General features: G+C 37.9%; 1 protein-coding gene across 4 annotated transcripts in view; it reads left to right on the forward strand.

The window, feature by feature from the left end:
• The window catches only part of PDE5A (phosphodiesterase 5A), an 80779-nt gene that overhangs the window by 42083 nt on the left and 12408 nt on the right, over positions 1-26288 (forward strand). For 3 of the 4 annotated variants that reach the window (XM_063310156.1, XM_063310157.1, XM_063310159.1), the window contains exons 6-13: positions 6314-6451; positions 7364-7431; positions 10294-10402; positions 12941-13025; positions 16096-16271; positions 18193-18252; positions 24227-24373; positions 25733-25858. In XM_063310156.1, the coding sequence (XP_063166226.1) occupies positions 6314-6451; positions 7364-7431; positions 10294-10402; positions 12941-13025; positions 16096-16271; positions 18193-18252; positions 24227-24373; positions 25733-25858 (909 nt within the window). The remainder of the gene's footprint in view (positions 1-6313; positions 6452-7363; positions 7432-10293; positions 10403-12940; positions 13026-16095; positions 16272-18192; positions 18253-24226; positions 24374-25732; positions 25859-26288) is intronic. The other variant, XM_063310158.1, reaches the window with a different exon arrangement.

Consider the following 26288-nt stretch of genomic DNA (forward strand, 5'->3'; position numbering starts at 1 on the left):
TAACAAACCAAGAGACTGACCTGGATAATTTCCCTATACTGGATTTACAAAAGAGGCTTGTTAAAGCTTTGAAGAATTTTGTTGAGAAGAGACAAAGTAAAAATGAAAAAAAAAATCAAGTTCTATGACATTATTTGAAGGGATTAAAGATCAAGATTATAAGAAATAAAAGGAAGGCATATAAAGTTGGTTTATTTGATCAAAGTTAAAATATATATGTTGTTATCTCTGGTTACCCTTAATGGACTTCTGCTGACATTAGGACTGAAACAACAAGACTTTTAAGGATTTGTCTATAGATCAGAAATGGGATATGGGTAGGGGAGATCATTTGTTGCAAGAGAAGGTGATAAGTTACTAAAATTGTTTATATTTGTTGTGATGAAGGCGAAAGTCATTTCTTTATGTATTTCCTTTCTTTTCCTTTAGTATAACCTTTTTTCTTCCTTTTCTATTTTTCTTTCTCTTTTTTTTCTTTTCTGCACTTTCTATTTTTTATTTTAATTCCTTTATTTTTTTAGTTCATATTTTTTTTATCTTTGTGGTTGGAATTTTAATAAAATTACTATTAAAAAAATATTCTCGAAGGCTATCTTTGGAATCAATCAGTGTCGCTCTGATTGGAGGCACATTATAGTTCCAGAGAAGTTACTTACTAAAAAGCCTGAACTGAAAGGATTGACTGACCAAAGCTTTGGCCATATCTGACAATGACTATGGCATATGAAAAATTGCAGCTTGGAATGTAAATGAATGAATTAATGAAATGAAAAACAGAGTGTCAGTTAAACTATAAGAAAGGGGGAAGATACAATAAATTTGAACAAAAGTGGCCTGATATGCAGTGGAGGTACTGAATATTAACAGGGAAATGATGCTTTAGATTTATTAATGAATGAAAAGGTTAAAATGTATCTTAGAAACCATGTGAATTGGTGGTGCATTAAAAAAACATGAATCCATAGTTGCTTCCATGAATGATGGTATTAGAAGAACCAGGAATGAGTTTGGGGAAAAACAGTGCAACATTATGAACTAATAATGTCCAGGGGGAAAAAATAAATTTGGCGATATGAATATGTGGGCAGGAACAAGACGAAAATATGTAAAAATTGAAACAAGACAATTATTATACAACCATTATTCAAACCATTATTATACAACCATTATTTTAGGTTATACTTAGGACTATCCAAAGAAAAACTTTAAACTACCGCAATACAAAGTATGCTATAATCTAGTCTTGGTGTTTGCAATGCCAGTCCACACGTACCATTTTGGAATTTAATGAATGTTATGACTTTAACATCAATTCCCATTTTTCTGCCTTCTGTAATGCCTTGCCTAACACAGAGATCTCAAAAGTTCATATGTTTGCTAGATATAATAACAAGCTTAACAATGTTTGTCATCCACTGTAAATGTTCAGATATAAAATCCTTCATGATCCACACAGAAGGGCACTTACATTAGCATGAATCAAAGCCTTGCCCTGAATGGTGAAAAGGGGAAATTACAGTTATATCTCTTACCAAGATCACTAGTGCATTTGTTCAGATACTGAAGGTGAATTCACAATCCATGATATTAAATTGCCCTTTATCTTAACACCTAAAATTATGCTAATATTTTCTGACCAACCCCAACCAAAAATTATTGCTGGATTATTTGATTGGGACCAATCCCAACCAACTTCAGCAAAGGATCGTTACCTTGCCATGGTGCTGGAGCTTGAGCACCTCAATGATGCCATGAGCTAAACTGTGAATGGCCACCCAAGATGGGAAGGTCATGACAGAGAGGTCAGACTAAATGCGATCCCTGGGGAAGGTAATGGCAACCCACCCCAGTATTCTTGCCGTGAAAACTAAATGGATCAGTACAACCAGAGATATGTCGGTATATCATCGGAAGATGAGACCCCCAGGTCAGAAGATGGTCAAAATGCTACTGGGGAGAAAACGAGGATGAGCTCAACTAGCCCCAGACATGATGACGCAGCTAGCTCAAAGCCGAAAGGACAGCTAGTGGCCGACGGTGCTGGTGGTGAACGGCGAATCTGATGTTCTAGGGATCAACATGCCATTGGAACCTGGAATGTAAGATCTATGAGCCAGGGCAAATTGGATGTGGTTATTGGTGAGATGTCAAGATTAAAGATAGACATTTTGGGCATCAGTGAACTGAAATGGACTGGAATGGGCCACTTCACATCAAATGACCACCAGATCTACTACTGTGGACAAGAGGACCAAAGAAGAAACGGAGTAGCCTTCATAATTAATAGTAAAGTGGCTAAAGCAGTGCTTGGATACAATCCAAAAAACGATAGAATGATCTCAATTCAAATTCAGGGCAAGCCATCTAACATCACAGTGATCCAAATATACACCCCAACCACAGATGCTAAAGAAGCTGAAGTAGAGCGATTCTATGAGGATCTGCAGCACCTACTGGACAACACGCCTAAAAGAGATGTTATTTTCATCACAGGAGACTGGAATGCTAAGGTGGGCAGTCAAAGGACACCTGGAATTACAGGTAAGCATGGCCTGGGAGAACAAAACGAAGCAGGACATAGGCTGATAGAATTTTGCCAAGACAACTCACTCTGCATAACAAACACTCTCTTCCAACAACCTAAGAGACGGCTTTATACATGGACTTCACCAGATGGACAACACCAAAATCAGATTGACTACATCCTTTGCAGCCAAAGATGGCGGACATCTATACAGTCGGTAAAAACAAGACCTGGAGCTGACTGTAGTTCAGATCACGAAGTCCTTATTGCACAATTTAGGATCAGACTAAAGAGATTAGGGAAGACCCACAGATCAGCTAGATATGAGCTCACTAATATTCCTAAGGAGTATGCAGTGGAGGTGAAGAATAGATTTAACAAGGCAGCAGGAGACGACGGCACCCCAGCTGAGCTGTTTAAAATCTTGCAAGATGATGCTGTCAAGGTAATGCATGCTATATGCCAGCAAATTTGGAAAACACAACAATGGCCATCAGATTGGAAAAAATCAACTTATATCCCCATACCAAAAAAGGGAACCTCTAAAGAATGTTCAAACTATCGAACAGTGGCACTCATTTCACATGCCAGTAAGGTAATGCTCAAGATCCTGCAAGGTAGACTTCAGCAATTCATGGAGCGAGAATTCCCAGAGGTACAAGCTGGGTTTAGAAAAGGCAGAGGAACTAGGGACCAAATTGCCAATATCCACTGGATAATGGAAAAAGCCAGGGAGTTTCAGAAAAACATCTCTTTCTGTTTTATTGACTATTCTAAAGCCTTTGACTGTGTGGACCATAACAAATTGTGGCAAGTTCTTAGTGGTATGGGGATACCAAGTCATCTTGTCTGCCTCCTGAAGAATCTGTATAACGACCAAGTAGCAACAGTAAGAACAGACCATGGAACAACGGACTGGTTTAAGATTGGGAAAGGAATACGGCAGGGCTGTATACTCTCACCCTACCTATTCAACTTGTACGCAGAACACATCATGCGACATGCTGGGCTTGAGGAATCCAAGGCTGGAGTTAAAATTGCTGGAAGAAACATTAACAATCTCGGATACGCAGATGATACCACTTCGATGGCTGAAAGCGAAGAGGAACTGAGGAGCCTTATGATGAAGGTGAAAGAAGAAAGTGCAAAAGCTGGCTGCAGCTAAACCACAAAAAAACCAAGATTATGGCAACCAGCTTGATTGATAACTGGCAAATAGAGGGAGAAAACGTAGAGGCAGTGACAGACTTTGTATTTCTAGGTGCGAAGATTACTGCAGATGCTGACTGCAGTCAGGAAATCAGAAGATGTTTAATCCTTGGGAGAAGAGCAATGACAAATCTCAATAAAATAGTTAAGAGCAGAGACATCACACTGACAACAAAGGTCCGCATAGTTAAAGCAATGGTGTTCCCCGTAGTAACATATGGCTGCGAGAGATGGACCATAAGGAAGGCTGAGAGAAGGAAGATAGATGCTTTTGAACTGTGGTGTTGGAGGAAAATTCTGAGAGTGCCTTGGACTGCAAGAAGATCAAACCAGTCCATACTCGAGGAAATAAAGCCAGACTGTTCACTTGACGGAATGATATTAAAGGCAAAACTGAAATACTTTGGCCACATAATGAGAAGACAGGACACCCTGGAGAAGATGCTGATGCTAGGGAGAGTGGGAGGCAAAAGGAAGAGACCAAGGGCAAGATGGATAGATGATATTCTAGGGGTGACAGACTCATCCCTGGGGGAGCTGGGCGTGTTGACGACAGACAGGAACATGAACATGACACATTGCTTGTTTAAAAATAATTCTTTATCTCTTCTGGCTAACCTCTGGAATTTCGCATTTAATTGGGCATATCTCCCCCTATCACTGTTGCCTTTTGCTTTCCTTCTTTCTTGGGCTACTTCTAGTGTCTCAGCAGACAGCCATTTTGCCTTCTTGGTTTTCTCTTTCTTTGGGATGTATTTTGTTGCCGCCTCCTGAGCAATGTTGCGAACTTCTGTCCATAGTTCTTCCGGGACCCTATCTACTAAGTCCAGTCCCTTAAATCTATTCTTCACCTCCACTGCATACTCCTTAGGAATATTAGTGAGCTCATATCTAGCTGATCTGGGGGTCTTCCCTAATCTCTTTAGTCTGATCCTAAATTGTGCAAGAAGACGTTCGTGATCGGAACTACAGTCAGCTCCAGGTCTTGTTTTTACTGACTATATAGATATCCGCCACCTTTGGCTGCAAAGGATGTAGTCAGTCTGATTTCGGTGTTGTCCATCTGGTGAAGTCCATGTATAAAGTTGTCTCTTAGGTTGTTGGAAGAGAGTGTTTGTTATGCAGAGTGAGTTGTCTTGACAAAATTCTATCAGCCTATGTCCTGCTTCGTTTTGTTCTCCCAGGCCATGCTTACCTGTAATTCCAGGTGTCCTTTGACTGCCCACCTTAGCATTCCAGTCTCCTGTGATGAAAATAACATCTCTTTTAGGCGTGTTGTCCAGTAGGTGCTGCAGATCCTCATAGAATCGCTCTACTTCAGCTTCTTTAGCATCTGTGGTTGGGGTGTATATTTGGATCACTGTGATGTTAGATGGCTTGCCCTGAATTTGAATTGAGATCATTCTATCGTTTTTTGGATTGTATCCAAGCACTGCTTTAGCCACTTTACGATTAATTTTGAAGGCTACTCCATTTTTTCTGTGGTCCTCTTGTCCACAGTAGTAGATCTGGTGGTCATCTGATGTGAAGTGGCCCATTCCAGTCCATTTCAGTTCACTGACGCCCAAAATGTCTATCTTTAATCTTGACATCTCACCAATAACCACATCCAATTTGCCCTGGCTCATAGATCTTACATTCCAGGTTCCAATGGTGTGTTGATCCTTAGAACATCGGATTCGCCGTTCACCACCAGCACCGTCGGCCGCTAGCCGTCCTTTCGGCTTTGAGCTAGCTGCGTCATCACGTCTGGGGCTAGTTGAACTCATCCTCTGTTCCTCCCCAGTAGCATTTTGACCATCTTCCGACCTAGGAGTCTCATCTTCCGATGGTATACCGACATATCTCTGGTTGTACTGATCCATTTAGTTTTCACGGCAAGAATACTGAGGTGGGTTGCCATTACCTTCCCCAGGGATCGCATTTAGTCTGACCTCTCTGTCATGACCTTCCCGTCTTGGGTGGCCCTTCACGGTTTAGCTCATGGCATCATTGAGGTGCTCAAGCTCCAGCACGATCCTTTGCTGAAGCCTGCCAACCTAGCAGTTTGAAAACATGCCAATGTGACTAGATTAATAGGTACCACTTCGGCGGGCAGGTAACGGCGTTCTGTTTAGTCATGCCGGCCACATGACCACGGAAGTGTCTACTGATGAACGCCGGTTCTTTGGCTTTGAAACGGAGATGAGCCCCGCCCCCTAGAGCCAGACATGACTGGACTTAATGTCAAAGGAAACGTTTACCTTTACCTTAGAACACAGAATGCTAATAGGAACTGTAAGGACTTCTTCCTGGGAAAATTGTTCTATAGATTCTGTAGGAAGGAGACTGTAGAAGTTCTGGAAAGTCAAAATGTTTATGCTTTTTGGGGGGAAAATGTAACCGTAAAACTATCATCAATACGTGGGCAGAAGATCTTGTTAAGTTCATGCTGTTCAAATTGCAAGGAACAATTCGTGACTTCTTTACATTAATGCAATCATATGGCTTTCTTTAAAAAGCCCTGGAGCTATTGGAAAAAAAGATGATTAAAATGTGATGAACTTGACTTAGATTAATTTCTTTTTTCCTCTGTTGCAGGTGCTTCTTGATCTTGCCAGTTTAATATTTGAGGAGCAGCAATCCTTAGAAGTCATTTTGAAGAAGATAGCTGCCACTATAATTTCCTTCATGCAGGTGCAAAAGTGCACTATTTTCATAGTGGATGAAGACTGTTCAGTAAGTATGGACCCTGACTCTATTCCCAACTGGCAAATTGCCAATTGTGCCAATGGCAAAGTGTGTATCTGCACAAATAGTGCCTCAGCCAGTTGGATTGGCGAACAGTTATGCCTTAGTTGCATCCTGATTTGACTACTGCATAGAGACTACCCTTGGATAGCATTCAGAAGCCTATAAGCAATTAGGTTGCCAACCATTATATAATATTAGAAGTATATGATGCCTGTGTTGAAAGACCTGCACAAATTGTGGATTGTTTATGGGCACAATTTAAGGTGTTGTATTGATCTTTCACACCATAACAGACTTGGACTTGGCTATTAGAGACTGCTTATGTTAATATGAACCTGCTCAGCCAAGGTCAATCAGAGAGATGCTGTCATTTCCCAAGGTCTGTTGCTTTCATTCATGGGAGAGGACCTTCTTCTGTATTGCTTCCAAGATATGGAAAGTGCACTATTTGGAATTGCACAGATCCCCCTGGCTTCTTTTTTTTAGGAAAAAAAAGAAGTTAAAACTTTTCAATTTGAATTAGTTAATAGTGATTTTTACTATTTTTTATCAGATTTTAAAGAACCTTTTTAATTGTCAGTGATATTAAGTACCCTATCTGAAGAAAGATAGTATAGGAATCATCATCTTCAACATGCAGATTAAATCTCATTATGAAATAGGGAAATTAAATGGAGCCTAATATACTGTATAATTAGAAAATTTGGTATAAAGATTGCACTATGTTAATTTTGTTTATCCTGGGTCTTAAAATACTTTATGAAAGTATAGTATACAATTGATAGTTTCTTGAAGTCATCTTTCATTAGGCAGAAAATAAATGAATTATGTGCTTTAGAAATACAGACAATTTCACTATACATTTTAACTAAGCACAAACTCTGTTCTCATTTTTAGGATTCATTTTCCAGTGTCTTTCACATGGAATATGAGGAAATAGAAGATTCCGGTGAGACTCACAAAAGGTGAAAGGACTAGATCTGAGAGATTTTAAATGCTTCACCAAATAATGCTTTTTCTAATAGTTCAGCCATCAGAGTTCAGCACTCAGAAATATGACCGGCATAACCCCATTTAAAAGGGTATAAAGATGCAGCAGAATAGCTGTCTTGTACATTGTGTTAGTTTCAGTGAGGCTTGCAAAGGAAACATTCCCAGGAGACTGTGTTCATTTTGGTTAGGAATTCAGCATTAACAGATGGAAGAGTTGGAGATGGGCATATACATCTTTTTCTTCTTTTTTTGGATCAATATATCATTTTACACCAAGAATGTGTGGGTGGCCCCAACCTATAGCTAGTTCTTATGTGTGCTGACTAACTCCTCCAGGATAAAATTCACACTTAGCAATGTGGGAGAGGGATGCAAGAGATACAGAGAAGCTAGCCATTGGTCCTGCAGAGGGCACTGTTTTGCCAGTGAATCTTCTGTTATTGGAGTGCACTGAAATCTAATGAGCTTGGCTTAGAAGGCAACTTCCCAGTTTTGATTTTTTGTTTTTCTTTTTTCCTTAAAGCTGGAAATCAATGGCTGCCATCTAGTGGCATTATAGGTACCCTGGCATCTATGGGTGTTTTATTGCTGACCCCCTTGCTATGGCTGCTGGTATCTGATCTGCGGTCATTCATGTATTTATTAGGTTCATATTTGCTGTGTTTCTTAAAGTATAATAAAGGGATAAAAATATTTTAAGGAGTTCAAGGTGATGTACATGTTACTCCTTCCTCAAAGCTACAGACTGGGGAATAGGTTGAGTGGAAAAATAATGAGTGGCCCAAAGTCACCCAGGGAGTTTCCATGGCTGAGCATGGACTTGTATCTGGGTTTTCCCAGGCTAAGTCCACCATGCTAACCACTATGTCACATAGACTCATTCAGAAGGGCATGTCCCTCTATCTCTTCTGTCGGTCACGTGTGTCAGATCTGCACATCCAAGAAATCCATTCAACTTCTCAATTTTTATTACTTTACTCTGCAGCATCCTTAACCCATCACTTAAATTAGTTTAGTTCTATTTTTGTTGGTTGGATAGATTGCTAACCAATGCAGTTTTATTTGTTGTGTTCCATCAGAATGAAATGAGTATTAATTAAATGCATTTAAGACTGAAACATCAACCAGCCAAGTTGAGTGGCCTACAAATTTACCACCTTAGTAACCTAGGAATTCTCATTACAGGGAGACTTGCAAATTAATCTTTCTAAAAAGCACTACACAGACCAATATTCTGTCTGATATAATAGCTCATTGGTCTTATAAGCAGTCCTTTTTTTTGTAACAAACAAGCAAAAGAATAGATTATTCAAACAGAAAACAGCTAATAATATCAAATTTGTGAAACATTAGGCATTGCTGAGAGATACTTTGAAATTGTTTATTTTTAGGTGCATCTCCATAACTTTAAAAAGAGCTTTAGGCTTTGAAATGCTCCCATGACCTGCCTAGTCAACAGCGATATAGATGCATGAATTTTAAAATGGAAGGTGGTCAGGCCAGTGCAAAAGTCTTTTGTGTGTATCAATGCAGAGACCGAGTCTTGAGAAAAATCATTGGTAACAATGGAGGGAAGAAAACATATGTCCATATTTAGCATAATATATAACAAATTAATGAGGACGGATTTTTTTTTAGATTTTGATTTGCAGAAGCACATGCTTCTCTGTATAGCCATCCTAACACAATAAATATGCATTCAGATATGAAACCATAAAGTGTTGGGAACATTTGCAAGGACTCCATCTGTTCTCTGTTGTTCACAAAGCAAATCTATTATAGCTTTACAAACATGTCAGAATTCTAAACGCATATCATTAATTCCGATTTTGGAAGTACCTGTCCTATACCCTCTCAATTTTGCATGTCTTTCGTTCCAGTAGACTACATTCCTTGTTTGTATTTAATGTTTTTAACTCAGCTGTATCTCAAGCTAAGTTTATTTCATTTATTTATGTAAGAATTTATATCTTGCTAACTAGTGTGAAAACACTATGAAGTGCAGTTAAAACAGTTATAATTAATAAATGCAATAACAAGAAAAATTAGTGAAACTTAATAATAAAAAAATAAATGTAATACTAAAACAGCATATAAAAACAGCTGAAATGCGGAGTTTAAATTGGTTTGATATTTTCTATAGAGCAAATATCTTTTTTTAAGTTATTCAGAAATAATGTTTCATAATTTTGGTGGGGGCAATGCAAAAACCTTTTATTTTGTCCCCAAAATATTGGAGAAGACATAGTTAAGGAATTAGCTATCTAAGTCCTGTATTCGCCTTCAGCCATCCCAATAATGCCTCTAAACACTGATTCAGAATATTAATAACTTTTCCTAATGTGTAATACATTTGGATCAATCCTGCTTCCTGGGCTGACCTTTTTAAAATGTTAAATGTTGCCATTGTTAATGTTATTATGGCTAGGGACCTCAAAAGTTAGAAGTAGCACAAATCTTCCTGAATCTCTGAGAGGGCTCAACAATAGGCCAAAGGTCGTTTAGAGAGGTGGGTGTATATATATCTCCCCATGGATGCAGGGGTATTTCTTGAAAATAAAGATTGTATTGAAGATTATCATGGCTGCTTCCCAAAGGCATAATACTTAAGCCACTGAATGGAAAGTTGCCGGATCAAGCATCAGACACTAAAATCCCAGACTTTGAGCATGGTAGTTTTCATAAGTTTTCATAAGACCTATCTAACAGATGTTTGGAATATCAGCCATTGATACAACATGTTTTTCATTTGCTTAGTTGACCATTCAAATTTGCTTCCAATAGTAGGCAATACATGCAGTGAACTGAGTCCATTTCTTTTTTTATCTCAACAGAGACAATGATACAAACCAAATTAATTATATGTATGCCCAGTATGTCAAGAATACTATGGAGCCTCTTAATATTCCACATGTGCGCCAAGACAAAAGATTTCCTTGGACAGTAAGTAACATGAGCCTACATATAGAAATTGGTTGGGTGTATGGTATATTGTCTTATGTAACAGCCTTTTCCAGGAATTTTTGCCATTAAAAAGCTTAGAAAATGTAAACAAATATACTCATGCTGTGCCGTAGCATCTGCCTCAATCCCCATTTAGTTTCATGGAACTACACTGCCTACCTGGGCCTGCTTTTCCATCTGTTGCTGTACCAGTGGAGGGCCTTGTGCTGGTGTGCTAGTTCCTCTTTCCCTACTTCTTAACAAGGATCCTGCTCTTTCTTCGACCTATTTCCACCCTGTCTGGCCAGGGATGGTCTGGTTGACTTTACTAACAAAGCTGATACTGACTAGTGAGCTTAGAACGAACTGGCATGCAACTACAGAGCTATACTTGAATAAACTGTTTCCAATCTCAGTATCATTCAGTAGTGATGTCTTCTTACGTCTTACATATTGCTTGGATTAATTGGTTTTGCTAGTTATTGCTTTTGTTGTTGCAAGTGCATTTGGACATAAACTGTATGGAGTATGCTTTATGGATATAACAGTTTATAACATAGACAATTAGTGCCTAGCTGTGGCTGCTTTCTTGAAAGCCTTTCTTTCACCCTGCTTGCATCATGCACTTCTTAGCTTTATTCCCACCTTTTGTTAGTCAATCGCCCAATGCAGAAAGGGATTATGACTGGGCATGTTTCCCATTTAATAAGATTCAGCTGGGGCTGTAAACTGTTTCAAAAATCTTTTATGTGTATTTATTTTTATATATTATTATTATAAATATTAGTATAGTGTATAGTATATAGTAGGGACGCGGTGGCGCTGCGGGTTAAACCGCTGAGCTGCCGATCGGAAGGTCGGCGGTTCGAAACCGCGCGGCGGGGTGAGCTCCCGTTGCTCGTCCCAGCTCCTGCGCACCAAGCAGTTCGAAAACATGCAAATGTGAGTAGATTAATTGGTACCGCTTCGGCGGGAAGGTAACGGCGTTCTGTGAGTCATGCTGGCCACATGACCCGGAAGTGTCTATGACAACGCCGGCTCTAAGGCTTAGAAACGGAGATGAGCACCGCCCCCTAGAGTCGGACTCGACTGGACTTTACGTCAAGGGAAACCTTTACCTTTACCTTTATAGTATATAGTATATAGTATATAGTATATAGTATATAGTATATAGTATAGTATAGTATAGTATAGTATAGTGTTATAAGTGTTAGAAAATATATGTAGATTGCATGTTTTTGTCTGCATGAGAGAGAGGAAGAGATATAATCAAGACTGTTTGAAGTAGAGCTACAGTATTATGTAGAATTTTGCACGGTTGTATCCAATTATTTTCCATATTGCACTTTTGATAAGCAATGCAGCATGAGCAATTATATAACTTTGTGGTCATAGAAATGTTTATTAATCAACTGTCATGAGCTTTTTGGAGGAATAACAAATTGTATAGGAAATCCTAGCAAAAAATACATATAAGTGAATATTCAGTTGGAATATTAGGTTGCATCCAGACATTCATTTCTGAGTGAGACTATTGAAATTTGTGTGATTAAAATTAGCATGACTAATAAGTTCCATTGGTCCATATTCTATATATAATCAAATCTGTATCCAATCTGTTATGATTATTTTATACAAATGATACGTGTAACTTAGAAGTACAACTTAAAATTCAGGCTATAAAAACCCTAAAAGTTCGAAAATATTTTAACATTTATAGCATTTTATATATTTTATATTTATATTTGAGAGCCAGTTTGTGTAGGGGTTAAAGACACCAGGCTAAAAACTGGAAAACTCAACCTTCTAGTCCTGCTTTAAGCATAAAGCGTTAAGCATAAAATTGAGGGCCACTTTGGTCTAGTGGTTTTGCAACAGGCTCGAAACCAGGAGACTGAGAGTTCTAGTCCTGCCTTAGGCATGAAAGCCGGCTGGGTGACCTTGGGCCAGTCACTCTCTCTCAGCCCAACACACCTCACAGGGTTGCTGTTGTGGGGAAAATAGGAGGAGGAAGAAGGAATATTAAGTATGTTCACCACCTTGAGTTATTTATAAAAATAATAAAGGCAGGATAGAAAATAAAATAAAATAAAATAAAGCCTCCTGTGTGACTTTGAGTCAATCACTTTCATTCCTAGGATGGAGGCAGTGGCAAACCATGTCCAAAAATCTTGCCAAGAAAACTCCATGGGCTTTTCCAGAAAGTGCCAGGAGTCAAGAGTGCCTTGAAGACACACACACACTTACATTTAGTTGTTGTTGTTATTATTTTGTCCTGCCTTTTTTATATATAACTCAAGGAGGTGAACATATCTAACATATCTAAGTTCTGCCTCCTATTTTCCCCACAACAACAACCCTGTATGGTGGGTTGGGCTGAGAAAGTGACTGGCTGAAAGTCACCCAGCCGGCTTTCTTGCCCAAGGGTGGCCTAGAACTTACATCTCCTGATTTCTAAGCCAGTAATTTAACCACTACACCAAACTGGCTCTCTTATGTAGTATAAAGTAATTTGTTTTGGTTCTTTTTCCTTAACAGAATGAGCGTTCAGACTGTACAAACCAGGATGTTGAAAGCTTGCTCTGCACGCCCATAAAAAATGGAAAGAAGAATAAAGTGATAGGTATAACATTTTGAAGTTTTCAATTGTGCTTCAGTTTATGCACTGCAGGTGACATTTTATTTACACTGGAAGTTAAAAAAAAATGTAATGTGTGAAGTTCCTAAGATTAGTCTTCACTAACAACTCATCTTTATAGACAGCCACATGTCATAAAAACAAATGAATATAGCATTAAGGTGTAATGAGAGCATATTTTGCACACTGACCTAAAATAAATATTTTTGGAAAAGAAGTGGATAAATATAAATGCACCTTTCCAAACAAGATGCTTTGGATCAGAGAAGTTGTGGCTACAGAAGAATTTCCTTGGTTTATGTCAAATTATGAAACCAACAAACAAAAGTGGTTTTACCATAGAAAAAACACTTCAGTTTCTGCAAAGTGGAATGCCTAATGTTAGTTGATGATCTTGGCCCAGTGTAACACCCACCTGAGCAGTGGTTTGTGAAATTTAGAATTGTGTGAGCTGTGGCATGGAATACAACTCTCCGAGCCAACAATAAAGTTGGGCTCCCAGAATCCTGAGCAGAGGGAAAATAGTCACTAGTGCTATTCTAGAACTCCTTAAGAGTTCATGGAGTGCTATTATAGGTACAATGAATCTACTATTAGCAACTTTTATTCTTTGGCAAGAAAACGTGTTTGGACTTTTGTTTCATTTGTCCTATACTATGTGCTGGCATAAAATGCAAAGCAGTTCTTCTTTAAGAAGTTTTCTTATGCAAATGAAAGGGATATTTGGATCAAATCTGTATCTTTTACCATTGTTACAAGGGACAACTTAATCAGTATGTTTTAGTGAAGTATTGTCATTTTTTAAGCAAAATTTGCACTGTTCTTGTTTACCTTCTGCTGTCTTACTCTTACGAAGCTACAGACTTACAGTGGCAAGCTCTACCCAGCTGTTCCTTAGAAGCACTCAAGCAGTGCTAGATTTATTGCCTGTCCCAATGCATCTACGGGTTCTTGGCTTTTATCAGTCAATTCCTCCTTCTCCTCCTCCACCATCTTGTTGTTGTTGTTGTTGTTGTTTAGAGCTGACACCAAAATGTCTGAACAGTGATCACCACTACAACTTGTACTTCCTAAGTGAAATGAAAAGCTTCACTTTTAGGGAGAGAACCTTCTCAGTATTAGCACTTCAGACTACCCTCACAGATAAGCAAATTTAGTACCTTCTCTGTGGTGTGTTCTGTATCAACACAAGACATTTATTCCTGACTTTCAATATATTACTTGTGATTGCCTATGTCTTTTACACTGTCAAATGAGGATTTTTTTTTCCCTACTTATTCCATTCCGATACTCAATTTTATTGCTGCAATTCAACTTGCTCAGCAAGGTTCTTTATTCTTTCTGGGAAAACTGTTTTTCAGAGAAAGGAAAATCTATTTTCTTCAGCCCTATTATGCATATTTAACTCTGTCTCCAACCTTTAACTCTATGCATCATCCAAAGAAGGCATGCAATTAGATGATCTACACAAATTTGGCAAACAAATAATCATTGTTCAATCTTGTTTGAGCATAAAAATGGCCATTCACTTATGGCCAGTTAGAATTACAGTACATCAATGTGATTGGACAGAGAAAGTTGTATAACTTAGTTAAGCATTGCCTGGGTATTTATGCTGTAGGATTTTGAGATTGCTGCCAGGTTAGCTAAGTAATCAGGCATACTTACCCAACTGTAATGACAAAAACAGGATGTGATGTCACAAACAGGATGAATTTGTGAAATTCATGATTATATTCTGATGGAAAACTTTTAGCAATAAGTATTTTAGATCTGTAATGTCTGGCATACACTAAGCTTCATCCTACTTGGAATCCAGTGCTACTTAAAATGTTCGCCTGGTTCATCCATGCTGTTGAATAAAATATAAGCCTCTCATGTACCATTCTTGTGTGTATGCATATGCCAAAGATACTGTATTTGTCCAAATATACTTTAGATGGCATTCAGGAGTTCTTACATATTATTTTCAACCCTATCTGTATTTTTCCATTTGCTTTGTTTCTATGAGATGCTTATAACAATGACTTTTGTGAGTGTGTACATGTACTTGTATTAGCAAAGACTTATAATTAAAGATTATAAGATTATAAAAGACTTATAATTAAAGATAATAAAGATTTATAATCCAAAATGTTTTCGATTATTAGTGACTCACTGGTAATATGGATAATTTCACCCACACTTACTTCTTAACAAAATACTCTTAAACAGGACTCAAACTGAAAGACGGTCAGTGACCTGTAATGAGTTCTTGTATGGATAAATTTTTGGTTGAGCTACAGTTTCATGGATCTGTTGTACTTCCAGATGATAGAGTTTCCAAATTAGAGTCCTAATTGAAGTGCTAAATCAAGCACTTACACTGAATGATATCAAGAGACCTACTTGGATATAGCAGATAATCAGTCAGTTCATAAACTAGTGGTATTTTCTCTGTAGTTAATATGCAGATTAATATGCAGATTAATATGCAGATAATTTGCAGTTTTCAAGTAAGAATGTACAAGCCCTGGGTGTGCTAATTTGATATTCACTACAGTATTTTGGCATGCTTACAAAAGTTTAATGAGTTTGTAAAGGACAAATTGCCTTTAGGGGTTTCATCAAACTAAAATCATATTAATAGTAAAAGCCAAGAAGAAAGTTGAGATGAAGACATGGGAGGGGTAGAAAATGACATTATAAGGTTCAGTTTGATGCTTTGTTTACAGCAAACTCCCATGCCTATTTAAGGAGAAGTAAGCACCATTGACTCAAATGAAGTTTGCTAAATTTTTTGAAGTATGTAAAAGAATACATGAAGATTCAGAATCAAACTTCTACTTCTACACAGCCTGAATTAATGTTCTTAAAAATGTTGTGGCTTACTGGCAGAATATGTAATTTCTGTTTGAAACTTTGGACCAGTTACAAGTTTAAATGATAGATTTCTAATCATTTCTTTCCATGAAGAAAAGTTACACTCTTAATATAAATGTGTGATTAATGCTAACCAATTGCTTACTTTTTCAAAGGTACCTTTTTGTTTTATTTTATTTTTATTATGACCCAGGAGTTTGTCAACTTGAAAACAAGATGGAAGAAAACTCAGGCAAAGTAAAAGCTTTCAATAGAAATGATGAACAATTTTTGGAAGCTTTTGTTATCTTCTGTGGGTTAGGGATCCAGAACACACAGATGTATGAAGCTGTGGAAAGAGCCATGGCAAAGCAAATGGTGACACTAGAGGTAAGAATAAATCAAGGCAGCCTTTATGTACTTTCACAGCTGTTTCTTTATTGAAATTCTCTTGCTGACTTTAAAGCAAGCCCAGTGTTGCTCAGCTACCAATCAGAATCTCTTTTATTGACTGTCTGCTTCTATATTTCCATGTGCTTGCACAACACTGGTGGATTATTGCTCTCCTGGGATTCAGCAGTGAACACAACTACTGCCTTCCCTAAACATATTGCATATTGGCAACAGTGACCAATGTAGGTGGTTTTTCTTCTTGCATTAAAAAAGACATGGTTGTGGCACTGGGACATCTTCTCTTTCCTGTCTGTGGTCCCCTGTGATGATTTTGGCTCAGCCCTTCAAACAAGGCCATACTAGAGCAACAGCAAGATTACTGTAGGGTTCCTCTAACTTCATCAACCATATCAAGGATGGATGTCATCTTGCCTAGCCTTTGAATTGGTTACGATTAATTTTAATGAACGTGGTATGAATGAGAGGCCTGTAAGAGATCCTGATGTGCTCTTATCATCTTCCAAAGTAACCTAAGAAATCAGATAATGTAGATGTTGGCTGCCGTTGTATCAACATAGTAAATAAAGTACAATATTTCTAAAATTCAGATTCTACCACTGGCTGTGAAGGGAAAACTTGCATGCACAACTGTATTTATCTGCATGCAGTGCCAGTTAAACACAAATCCAGTCCAAACAGTAAGGTTCTTCTCTCCTTCGCTCACATTTCTAAATAATTCTCATTTTGTTCAGTAAATTAAAAATATTTTCTCTTACACAGACAAAACCTCTGCCAAGATTTTCCTAAGACAGAATTTCTTTTATGCCTGTCTTACAAACCCTTGGAAAAAGCAAATTTATTATGACAACTTTGTTAGGATTATAATTATAGCTATGTTGCAAGCTATTTGTCATTCATATAGGTGCATGGAAGATTTTCAGCTGTTTTTCATGAAAGAAAGAGTTCTTTGCTCATTTAAAGCAATGATGTGACTTTTTTTCCTATGGCTGACCTCAGGAGTCCTCTATGCTAGCAGTGACTAGTTATATGATCATACTGTTCTCCATCTTGAATTAATATTGTTCCCCATCTTTTGAGGGAGATGGGAAGTAACGAAATTTGATAAATAAATAAATAAATAAATAAGTGAAGCAGAAACATTCATTTTAATTTATTAAAGAAATTTTTAAGTTTTTGTTGCTTCAGTGCTATGCATTTGAAATTAATTTTACTGTTGTGTTATCAGTGAACATTGAAGATACAAGAATGATTAAATTTCCAAATTCTTGCTACTAATGAATCATCCAAAGCACTGCTATTACTTCAAACGTAATGCTAGTAATTAACAAAAAAAATTAAGAGCTATCATTAGGAACATGAAATCCTCTCCCAGCATTAATTATCCTTCTCTAACTCTCCCAGTCCTTCCTTAGGGTCAGACATGACTCGGTGCTTGCACAGGGGACCTTTCACCTTTCAACCTTCCCCAACCATGATTTAGAATTGTATCTGAGTCAAATAAATTTTAAAAAGTATAGTTTGCAAAACCACATTAAATGCTGTTTTCAGAACATTGTTAAGAAGTATGTTAATTAACATTAACCACAGATAGCAGGAGAGCCAGTTTGGTAAAGTGATTAAAGACACCAGGCTAGAAATAGGGAGTCTGCATTCTAGTCCTGCTTTAGATACAAAGCCATCTGGATGACTTTGGGCTAGTTACTCTTGAAAAAGTTGTGCTTGGGAGTAAAGGGGTTGATGCTTCATGTCTATGAAGCATAGTTTGCAAAAATCAGCAGACAGTTTACCCTATTTCCTTACTTTGGTTTACACTGAATCATTACTAATAGAGTGCTCTAGTATTACTGATTTAAATATTGCTGAAAGATTAGGGCCTTTTTTTCCCCTTTTCCTGTAGGTGCTTTCTTACCATGCATCGGCTGCTGAAGAAGAAACAAGGGAACTTCAGGTAACAGCGGTAATGCCATTTTCTTTTTTCTCCAATATATGTAATGATGGTCCATGAGTAGCTGAGGATGCAATAGAACACGGCACATACTGTTTTTAAAACATACATCATATATTCAGTCAATTGCTATAGGTTATGATTGGCCTTGGCTTAAAGATTCAAGATGAAGATGTCCTTTATAGTAGCTTTGTTAAAATTAATTTGAGGTGGTTTTCAAGGTCCAAGACAAGCTAGCATTTCCCTTGTGCACGCTTCTTTGATTCTGGAAGCTGTATCAGGCCATCAACCCATTGATAGCTCTGTCCTTCTCCCTATGAATGTAGCTATTTCCTTTAAAAAAAAAACAACTAAATTAATAACTGTCATTACATTGCATGACAGTAAATTCCCTAGATCACCTATAGGATAGAAAGAAACATGTTCATTTATTGTTCCTATATTTTCACAAGTTTTAGCTTCGGTAGATGATCCTAAGCCCATTTTTCCTTGTAAACAAACCGCTTTAGATCTGTTCTGATATGAAAATCCCTACCCAGCTTTACAATTTTGGACAGAAAACAACAGGGAAACTTGGGAGCATACTCTAGATCTGCTTGGTCCCAGGTAAAGCAATGTGTATCCCCTTCTCCTATTCTAGGTGTAATAGTGGCTAAATTTCAAATGAAGCAGGATTAGTGCTCAGATCCTGGTCTCCCTCCAGTCAACACCAACTCAAGGGTTAAAAAGCAGAGTTATTTATTTTTTTCATGAGTTAGTAGTCTTCCGTAAATGTAGAAAAAAAGAAAGCCTGCCTGCCTGCCTTCTTTCTTCAGGTTTCCTGATCTAGAAACATATTGTGAGGTTTGGAAGATAAACATTTTCGAGCAGCGATGTGATATTTCCGGAGGGACACTCTAAATTTATAACCAGGGCAGATGCAGATGCTGATCTGTTTATTTCCACTTCATAGCTTTGTTCTCTAGGAAACCATTCCATGAGAAGCATCTGCCTCAAATTTCCATTCAAAGTCATTTGACGTTAACTTGGACTCAACTATTTTCACCGAATAAGAACAGCATGTGGGGAGTCAGGGCTGTGTTTTAAAAAATAGTTACATACAATACCTTCAATTTGGTAAAATCATTAAAACAGCATTTTGAGTACACTTCCTGTAGGAGCGTAACTAGGGAAAATCTGTTACATTTTTATTTTATTTTAAAACTTCTGCAATGGGCTAAAACGGCCCACCCAGCCCACTGGCAGACCTTACTAATGGGTCTTGCCAAGTTTCTTGAGTCTCAGCATTTGTCCAGCCAGGTCATGGGCTGCCCTCAGACTGCAGCGGATAATATTTTGAGGGGAGGGGGGAGGCATATTTGCTCCTCTGCTAAAGAGCAAATATGAAGCAAAGTTAGAACAGGATGAAGAGATTTAGTGAGTGGTAGCATATAAACTAAATTCAGCTATTTTACATTTCTTTAATTTTTGTTTTGCTTACTATTTCTTATTCTTTTTCTGTACTTTGAATAATACTGCTTACCCCCAAAGAAAATAAAATGAGAGGTATGCATTGTGTGCATAAATGTATTCTACATAAAGCAATAATGTTCATTCATTCATTTAGATGATTTATAAGGCTGCTCAACTCGCAGTAGAGACTCTGGGTGGCTTCTCTATGGTTTAAAATAAAAGAACTAAAAACAAAACATACAAACACCCAAGGCCGAATAACTGATGCCCACCACAGCATATTCCCATTACATCATTTCATTTCTGGATGGGTTCATTCAGCACTCTAGCCCAATGCCCAGAGAAAAAAACCAGAGTACCAATCGAAGAGAATATCTATAGTTCAGGGTTGAACTGTGGAGTCCTTGGTGCTCTCTGAGCCTGGTTGTTTTCTTGCAGACATTTCATTGCCAGACTAGGCAGCATCTTCAGTGTGAAAAGAGAGTGGGGTTTGCTCTCTGGTTATATACGGTGTTTGCCCTGTTCGTGTTGGTGGGGATGTTGTTCTCTCCTTGGTAGTTCCTTGATTAGGCTGTTTGCTGCTTGGTTGATTGACTGAGTTAATAGTTCCTTGATTAGGGTACTGTGTACTGTTTGTTCCTCTGGTGTTAATCCTGGTGTTAATCTTTGCATACTGTATTTGGGTGTTGATTGCTGGCAAGGAGGTATTCTGGTCTTTTAGCTTTTCTATTATCTCTTTTGAATGGTATGTAAATGTTGTTCACCTCTATGTGCCTGTTGATAGCTGACTTGTCTGAGTACTTCCAGGAATTCCCTAGCATTTTTGGATTTGGCTTGGTCTAAGATGCTCACAGTTTCCCAGTTGAAAGTATGGTTGAGTCTGTACATGTGTTGTGAGATTAAGGAGTTTTCATCATGTCTTCCGACTGCTAGTTGGTGTTCGTGGATGTGCTCTGCTAGTCTTCTGCCTGTCTGTCCTACATAGTGGTTCTTAGAATCCTTACACTGTATGTTGTAGATGACTCCTGTTTTTCCTTCTTGGGCTACTGAGTCTTTTGGTTTGCTTAAGATGTTCTGGAAGACTCTGGTTGGTTTGTGTGCTATGGTGATGCCATATGTTTGTAATAGTCTGTTGGCACTTTCCGAGATGTTTCTGATTTATGGCAGTGTTATCCTTTTCATAGCTTGTGTTGGTTGTGCTGTAGTGGGTTGAGTGGTCAGGCACATTTTGATAAAGTTACGTGGGTATCCATTTTGCTGGAAGATGCTGTATAGGTGGTCTGTTTCCTTTTTCTGGTGTTCTGGGTTGCTGCAGTGCGTTTGTGGTTGGGTAATGGAGCACTTGGTTAGTGTGGGTTGATTTCCAGTAGATTTGTGTTTCTAGTTTGCCATCATTTCCTCTACTGATGAGGATGTCCAAGAAGGGCAGTGTGTTGTTGTTTTCTTCTTCCCTTGTGAATTTACATCTACGCAACACACCCAACCTAGCCAAATACACTAAGATTGATATACCCAGAATCATGGACCTCATCAGCCTCTGCCTCACCACCTACTTTCAGTTTGATGGACAAGTATACCAACAAATCAAAGCAAGACCAATGGGATTGCCACTCTCAAGACTTATAGCAGAGATTGTAATGCAGTGTCTGGAAAGGATAGCACTCACACGCATATAACCAAAAGTATGGATCTGGTATGTAGATGACACCTTTGTCATAATAAAAAAGGAACAACTAGAGGAGATACATGAAACCATCAACATCATCTTCAAAGGAATAAAATTCACAAAGGAAGAAGAAAACAACAACCCACTACCCTTGCTGGATATCATCAGCAGAGGAAATGATGGCACATTAGAAACACAAGTCTACAGGAAAGCTACCCACACCAACCAAGTGTTCCATTACCAAAGTAACAACCTCCCACAAGAGGAGCTGTGTAAGAACATTATTCAGATGAGCACAAATGCACTGCAGCAACCTAGAGCACCAGAAAAAGGAAACAGACTGCCTAAAAAACATCTTCCAGCAAAATGGATACCCACGCAACTTTATCAAAAAGTGCCTGACCACTCAACCCACAACAGGACAACCAACACAAGCTATGAAAAGGATGGCATTGCCATATGTCAGAAACATCTCGGAAACTACCAACAGTCTATTACAACCACATGGCATCACCAACCAAACCAACCAAAGACATTGCTTCATTGAGAGGATTTGAAGCATGCTGCATCTTGTGAGATAAGCAGAGACAATTGGAGACAGGCAGTCTCACAAATAATCCAGCCTTTGCCAGGGCTTTATAGGAGATAATTAGCATTTTGAATTGCACCCAGAAGCCAATGAAGAGCCACTGCCACTTATGAAGTAGTGGTGTTATGTGGGCATATTGAAATGCACCCATAACTACCCATGCCACTGCATTCTGCGCCAGTATCTTCCTGATGGGCTTCAAGGGCCGCCCTATATAGAAAGCAGCTCTATGCACTATTGTACTTAATTTATTTAATGTACTTAAGTACTTAAATGAATTTAACTCTTTAACCTTAAGCTTTTGGGGAGTGTTTTGAACTTTGAAGGCCCTTGAGTAGTATTCCCCATGGAAAAGCTATAGGGAAAAAAAATGGCAACATCACAGTGATGGCAGCATTTTTACTAAATTCATTTAGAAAAGACAAAGCATGTTCAGCTTAGCCCATCTTCAGAGGACCCTCTATCATCTGCCATATATCAAACCTTTTAGTTATTATTAAAGCAAGGTACTTTTTAAAATGGTTTTAAACTTGCTTTTACTGACAGTATGAAATGTCTGCAAATCGAACTCAATTCATGTTTATAGGGTGTTTTTCTTCTTTTTGCAAAAGCGACTAGAATGTCTACATACCAATAGACAAGCTAGGCATTAGGGAGTTAGGGAGTTATAAAGATCATGAGTGTGTTCATTTGGCTAACAGCGAAAGATTCTGGCAATAGGTTTTCTCATGTTAGTGCTTAGTTAAATTTGGTAACAAATATTTACTTTTCAGGTACATAAAACTTTGCCTGAGACCTCTGATTTTTAACAAGCATGTTTTAAACATATAACATGAGTTCAGATTTAGTAAGAAATATTAGTCATCTAGTTTATACAAAGAACCTCTCTGTGTTTGCTTTCTGAAACATGCACTTTCCTACATTAGTTAAAATTACACATGTGTTGGGGGTAGCTGGTTATCTGTACAAATTACAAGTATTTGCATATAAGTCCATATTTTTGCTTAAATATGCTAGGAAGCTGAAGGAATTAGGAAGGTCATTGAAGTTCCAGCTCAGCTGTTCTTCCAGTGAACTGAAATGTTGACCAACTTTTTCCATATGTTAGGATGTTTCCAGAGTTGTGCATATGGGAGGCCAGACAAGTCTTCAGTATCGCTCTTTCTTAGCTGTAGCCTTTGCTTCCCACCCCCCCACCCCCATAGCCATTTTGGAAGTTGCATCCCATACACAACAGTATGGGATGTGGTCTAGGCAGCTGCAATCGTACTAAAAATCAGGCAAGGAAGTCTACCATCCCTAGTATGTTCTATGTTCCTTCTCAGCCTATCTGGAGCTCTTCTTTGGGCAATGCAGGAGCAGAAATGGGCAGAAGGGGTGAAAAAAGATTATAGATCAAGATTTATAGTAGAAATAGTAAATTAATTGAATTCTAAAGTAATATTTGAAAAGTGTTCATGTGGAATACAGAAATAAGTCAGAGTGTAAAAGAAGTTCTTTAATCTATAGCAGGCATGAGCAATCTATATGGTTCTTGACACATGTTAATCTACATTTAGATTCCCTCTCCCCCACTATGCTGTTGAACTTCTCAATTTTGGGGGAAAAGTGGAGGGGGAGAACGAGCTTAACACACCTAGAAAGTTGGAACATACTCTATTTCCAGTAGGGAAAAAAAAAGCAAAGTTCCTGTCGAGCCCCTTCAGAAGAGGTCAGCAAAAAAATCCTGCATAAGTAAAAGTGTGATCCCTGATCAACTGCTTGCCTTTTATTTAAATGGTAGATTGAGTGTGGAAGAAAAAAATGGTTTAAAGTGTTTAAAAATATATATAATTGCATAGTTAATGCACTTGGAATAAAACTCTTGTCTTTCATAAAATTAGACTAAGTTATTCCATTATTAACTGTTGTGGGAGGAACACCTCTCTCCTGTGGTTGTTCAAAAGTAATTCTTAACTTTTAAGTAGAGTAGCGAGGTTGATTTTTTGTTGGTTTCTTTGTTTTTCTTCAACACATAGCTTGCTCCCTGGGTTGGAGATCAAGCTTGTTTTCTGCTAAAATCATGCTAGAGCCAAAATGGCTTTTTGTGGTAGAATAAGTATGGTAACTGAATAATGGTAAGAAAACCAGATTTTACTCTTGCTGTTGTCTAGAAAGGCCTTCAATAAATCTAGATGATTGCATTTGGAAGGTTGCATCTGGGTCATGTGCTGCTTTGGTTTATCTCTTTAGTGTCTTGAAAGGCAACATTTTTCACTACTGCTCTTGTTTGTTTCAAGGCTGCTGTTGTACCATCTGCACAATCTCTCAGGCTCACTGACTTTTACTTCAGTGACTTTGAGCTGTCAGATATGGAGACTTCTCTGTGCACAATCCGGATGTTTACTGACCTTAACCTTGTACAGAATTTCCAAATAAAACATGAGGTGAGACCGCAGGCATGACCATATATGTAGCCAAATATTCGCCAATACAATGTTCTCCAGTGTGTGTGTGTGTGTGTGTGTGTGTGTGTGTGTAATATGACGATATAAAATGAATAGTGCATTTTAAATCGTCATGGGAAAAATGCGTTGTTATCTGTGAAAAATGTTTTCAGTCATTTTCCATGCATATAAGCTCCAGAGGAAATGGGGACATATCTGTTTGCTATGTGCTTGCTTACCATTCTTACCATCCTTGTCACATCCTTGTCACTACAGTATCTGCAGAGGAGAATTTCCTCTATCTATAAATTCTCCCTGAGATTTTGGAATTCTGATTTTCCAGAGTTCTAAAATCTGGGAAAATCTGATTGTTGTCTTCTATTAGCAATTGCCCAGAGCTAGTATGCAGACCTTACATATGATGAGAGAGATAGTTTTTTGTCACCTGCAGATTTTCTCCATATATATAGCCACTATATTGTTTGCAGCAAAGCAGCTTGCTTAGCTGTGTCATGCCTATGAATTCCTGTTTAAGTGGGAACCTGAATATAGAGTGAATTCAAAATATATTGCCATGCCTGGCACGAAGTCTGGTGAGGCTTCAAATATATGCCTGAAAACATAGTTCCAAAACTTATTTTAAAAATCCAGAAATTTTAAATGTAGTCATTCTGAATGCCTAGTGAACAGATTGCAGTGAGGAATTTCCATTTTTCTATTTTAAAAAAATGTCAAATCTTAACATATGGTGGAAAAACAAATTAGCACTTGACATGCCAGCACTTTGTCAGAATAAGCCTCCCTGCAATTAGGCCCATGTAAGGAAATATCAGCTTTAATCAGTCTACTCCTTCCTAGGCATTCCCTTTTTTATCTTTGTATAAATATATACATAAAGGAAGAATTTGTTACCACTTTCAAACAGTGCATTAGAGATTTCTTCAAACAAACCAAGAACCTTGTAGAATCAATAGACTTGATTGGTAGGATTGTTCAGCACTTTAAATTCAGGTTATTGGGGCTGCAAACATACAACCTACACATAGCTCCTTATAGCAGCCTGTTCTTGGGGTTTTATAGCCCCATACAAACCTAAGAAAGAACATGTTTGGTTTAAGAAACTTCACACAGGTACTGTATTTATGCTTCCATGTGCTGTAAAGCAACTTTCATTTTTTTAAAATTTTCATCTTTCTAAGTTAAAATCTACTTTCACAGCTCAGTTCCACAAAGTATGTAAAAAAATCAGATGCAAAATTTCTTGAAGTATTAATAAATTGTCTTTGGGTTTTTTAAATCTAAAAACGATAACAATTATTCTGTGTCATACTTTTAACTGAACAATGATGTTTTTGAAAGGTTCTTTGCAGATGGATTTTAAGTGTGAGGAAAAATTATCGGAAAAATGTCGCCTATCACAACTGGAGACATGCTTTTAACACAGCCCAATGCATGTTTGCTGCTTTGAAGTCAGGAAAAATTCAGGTATGTTTGTATACCCTTATTTATATTAAGGCTGTTAAACCTTAACTTGACACTGTAACACACCATGCTAAAATTTTACCAAGAGCTAGTTCATAGATTTTAAACGTATCCATGCAACATATCCCTGAGCTAGGTCACTAAAAGATGAAAATATTTCCTAGGAGGAATAAAGATCTATCACCTGTGCTATAGTGATGACATATTCTGATAGCTGAAAATGCAAATGATCTGCAAGCTCTAGTAATGAAAGTCAGGAGCACAGTGAAAAAATGGGACCAAAATTAATATAAAGAAGACCAAACTTTTGACAACAGGTACAGCAACCAGCCTTAGAAATTATAATAAAGATAATGAAGTGGTGGGTGGCTTCTGCCTTTTGGGATTAACCATCAACAGTAAAGGAACCAGCATCAAAAAAAAAAAAATGCCT

The sequence above is a fragment of the Candoia aspera genome, chromosome 8 (genome assembly GCF_035149785.1).
Source record: "Candoia aspera isolate rCanAsp1 chromosome 8, rCanAsp1.hap2, whole genome shotgun sequence".
NCBI classification, from domain to species: domain Eukaryota; kingdom Metazoa; phylum Chordata; class Lepidosauria; order Squamata; family Boidae; genus Candoia; species Candoia aspera.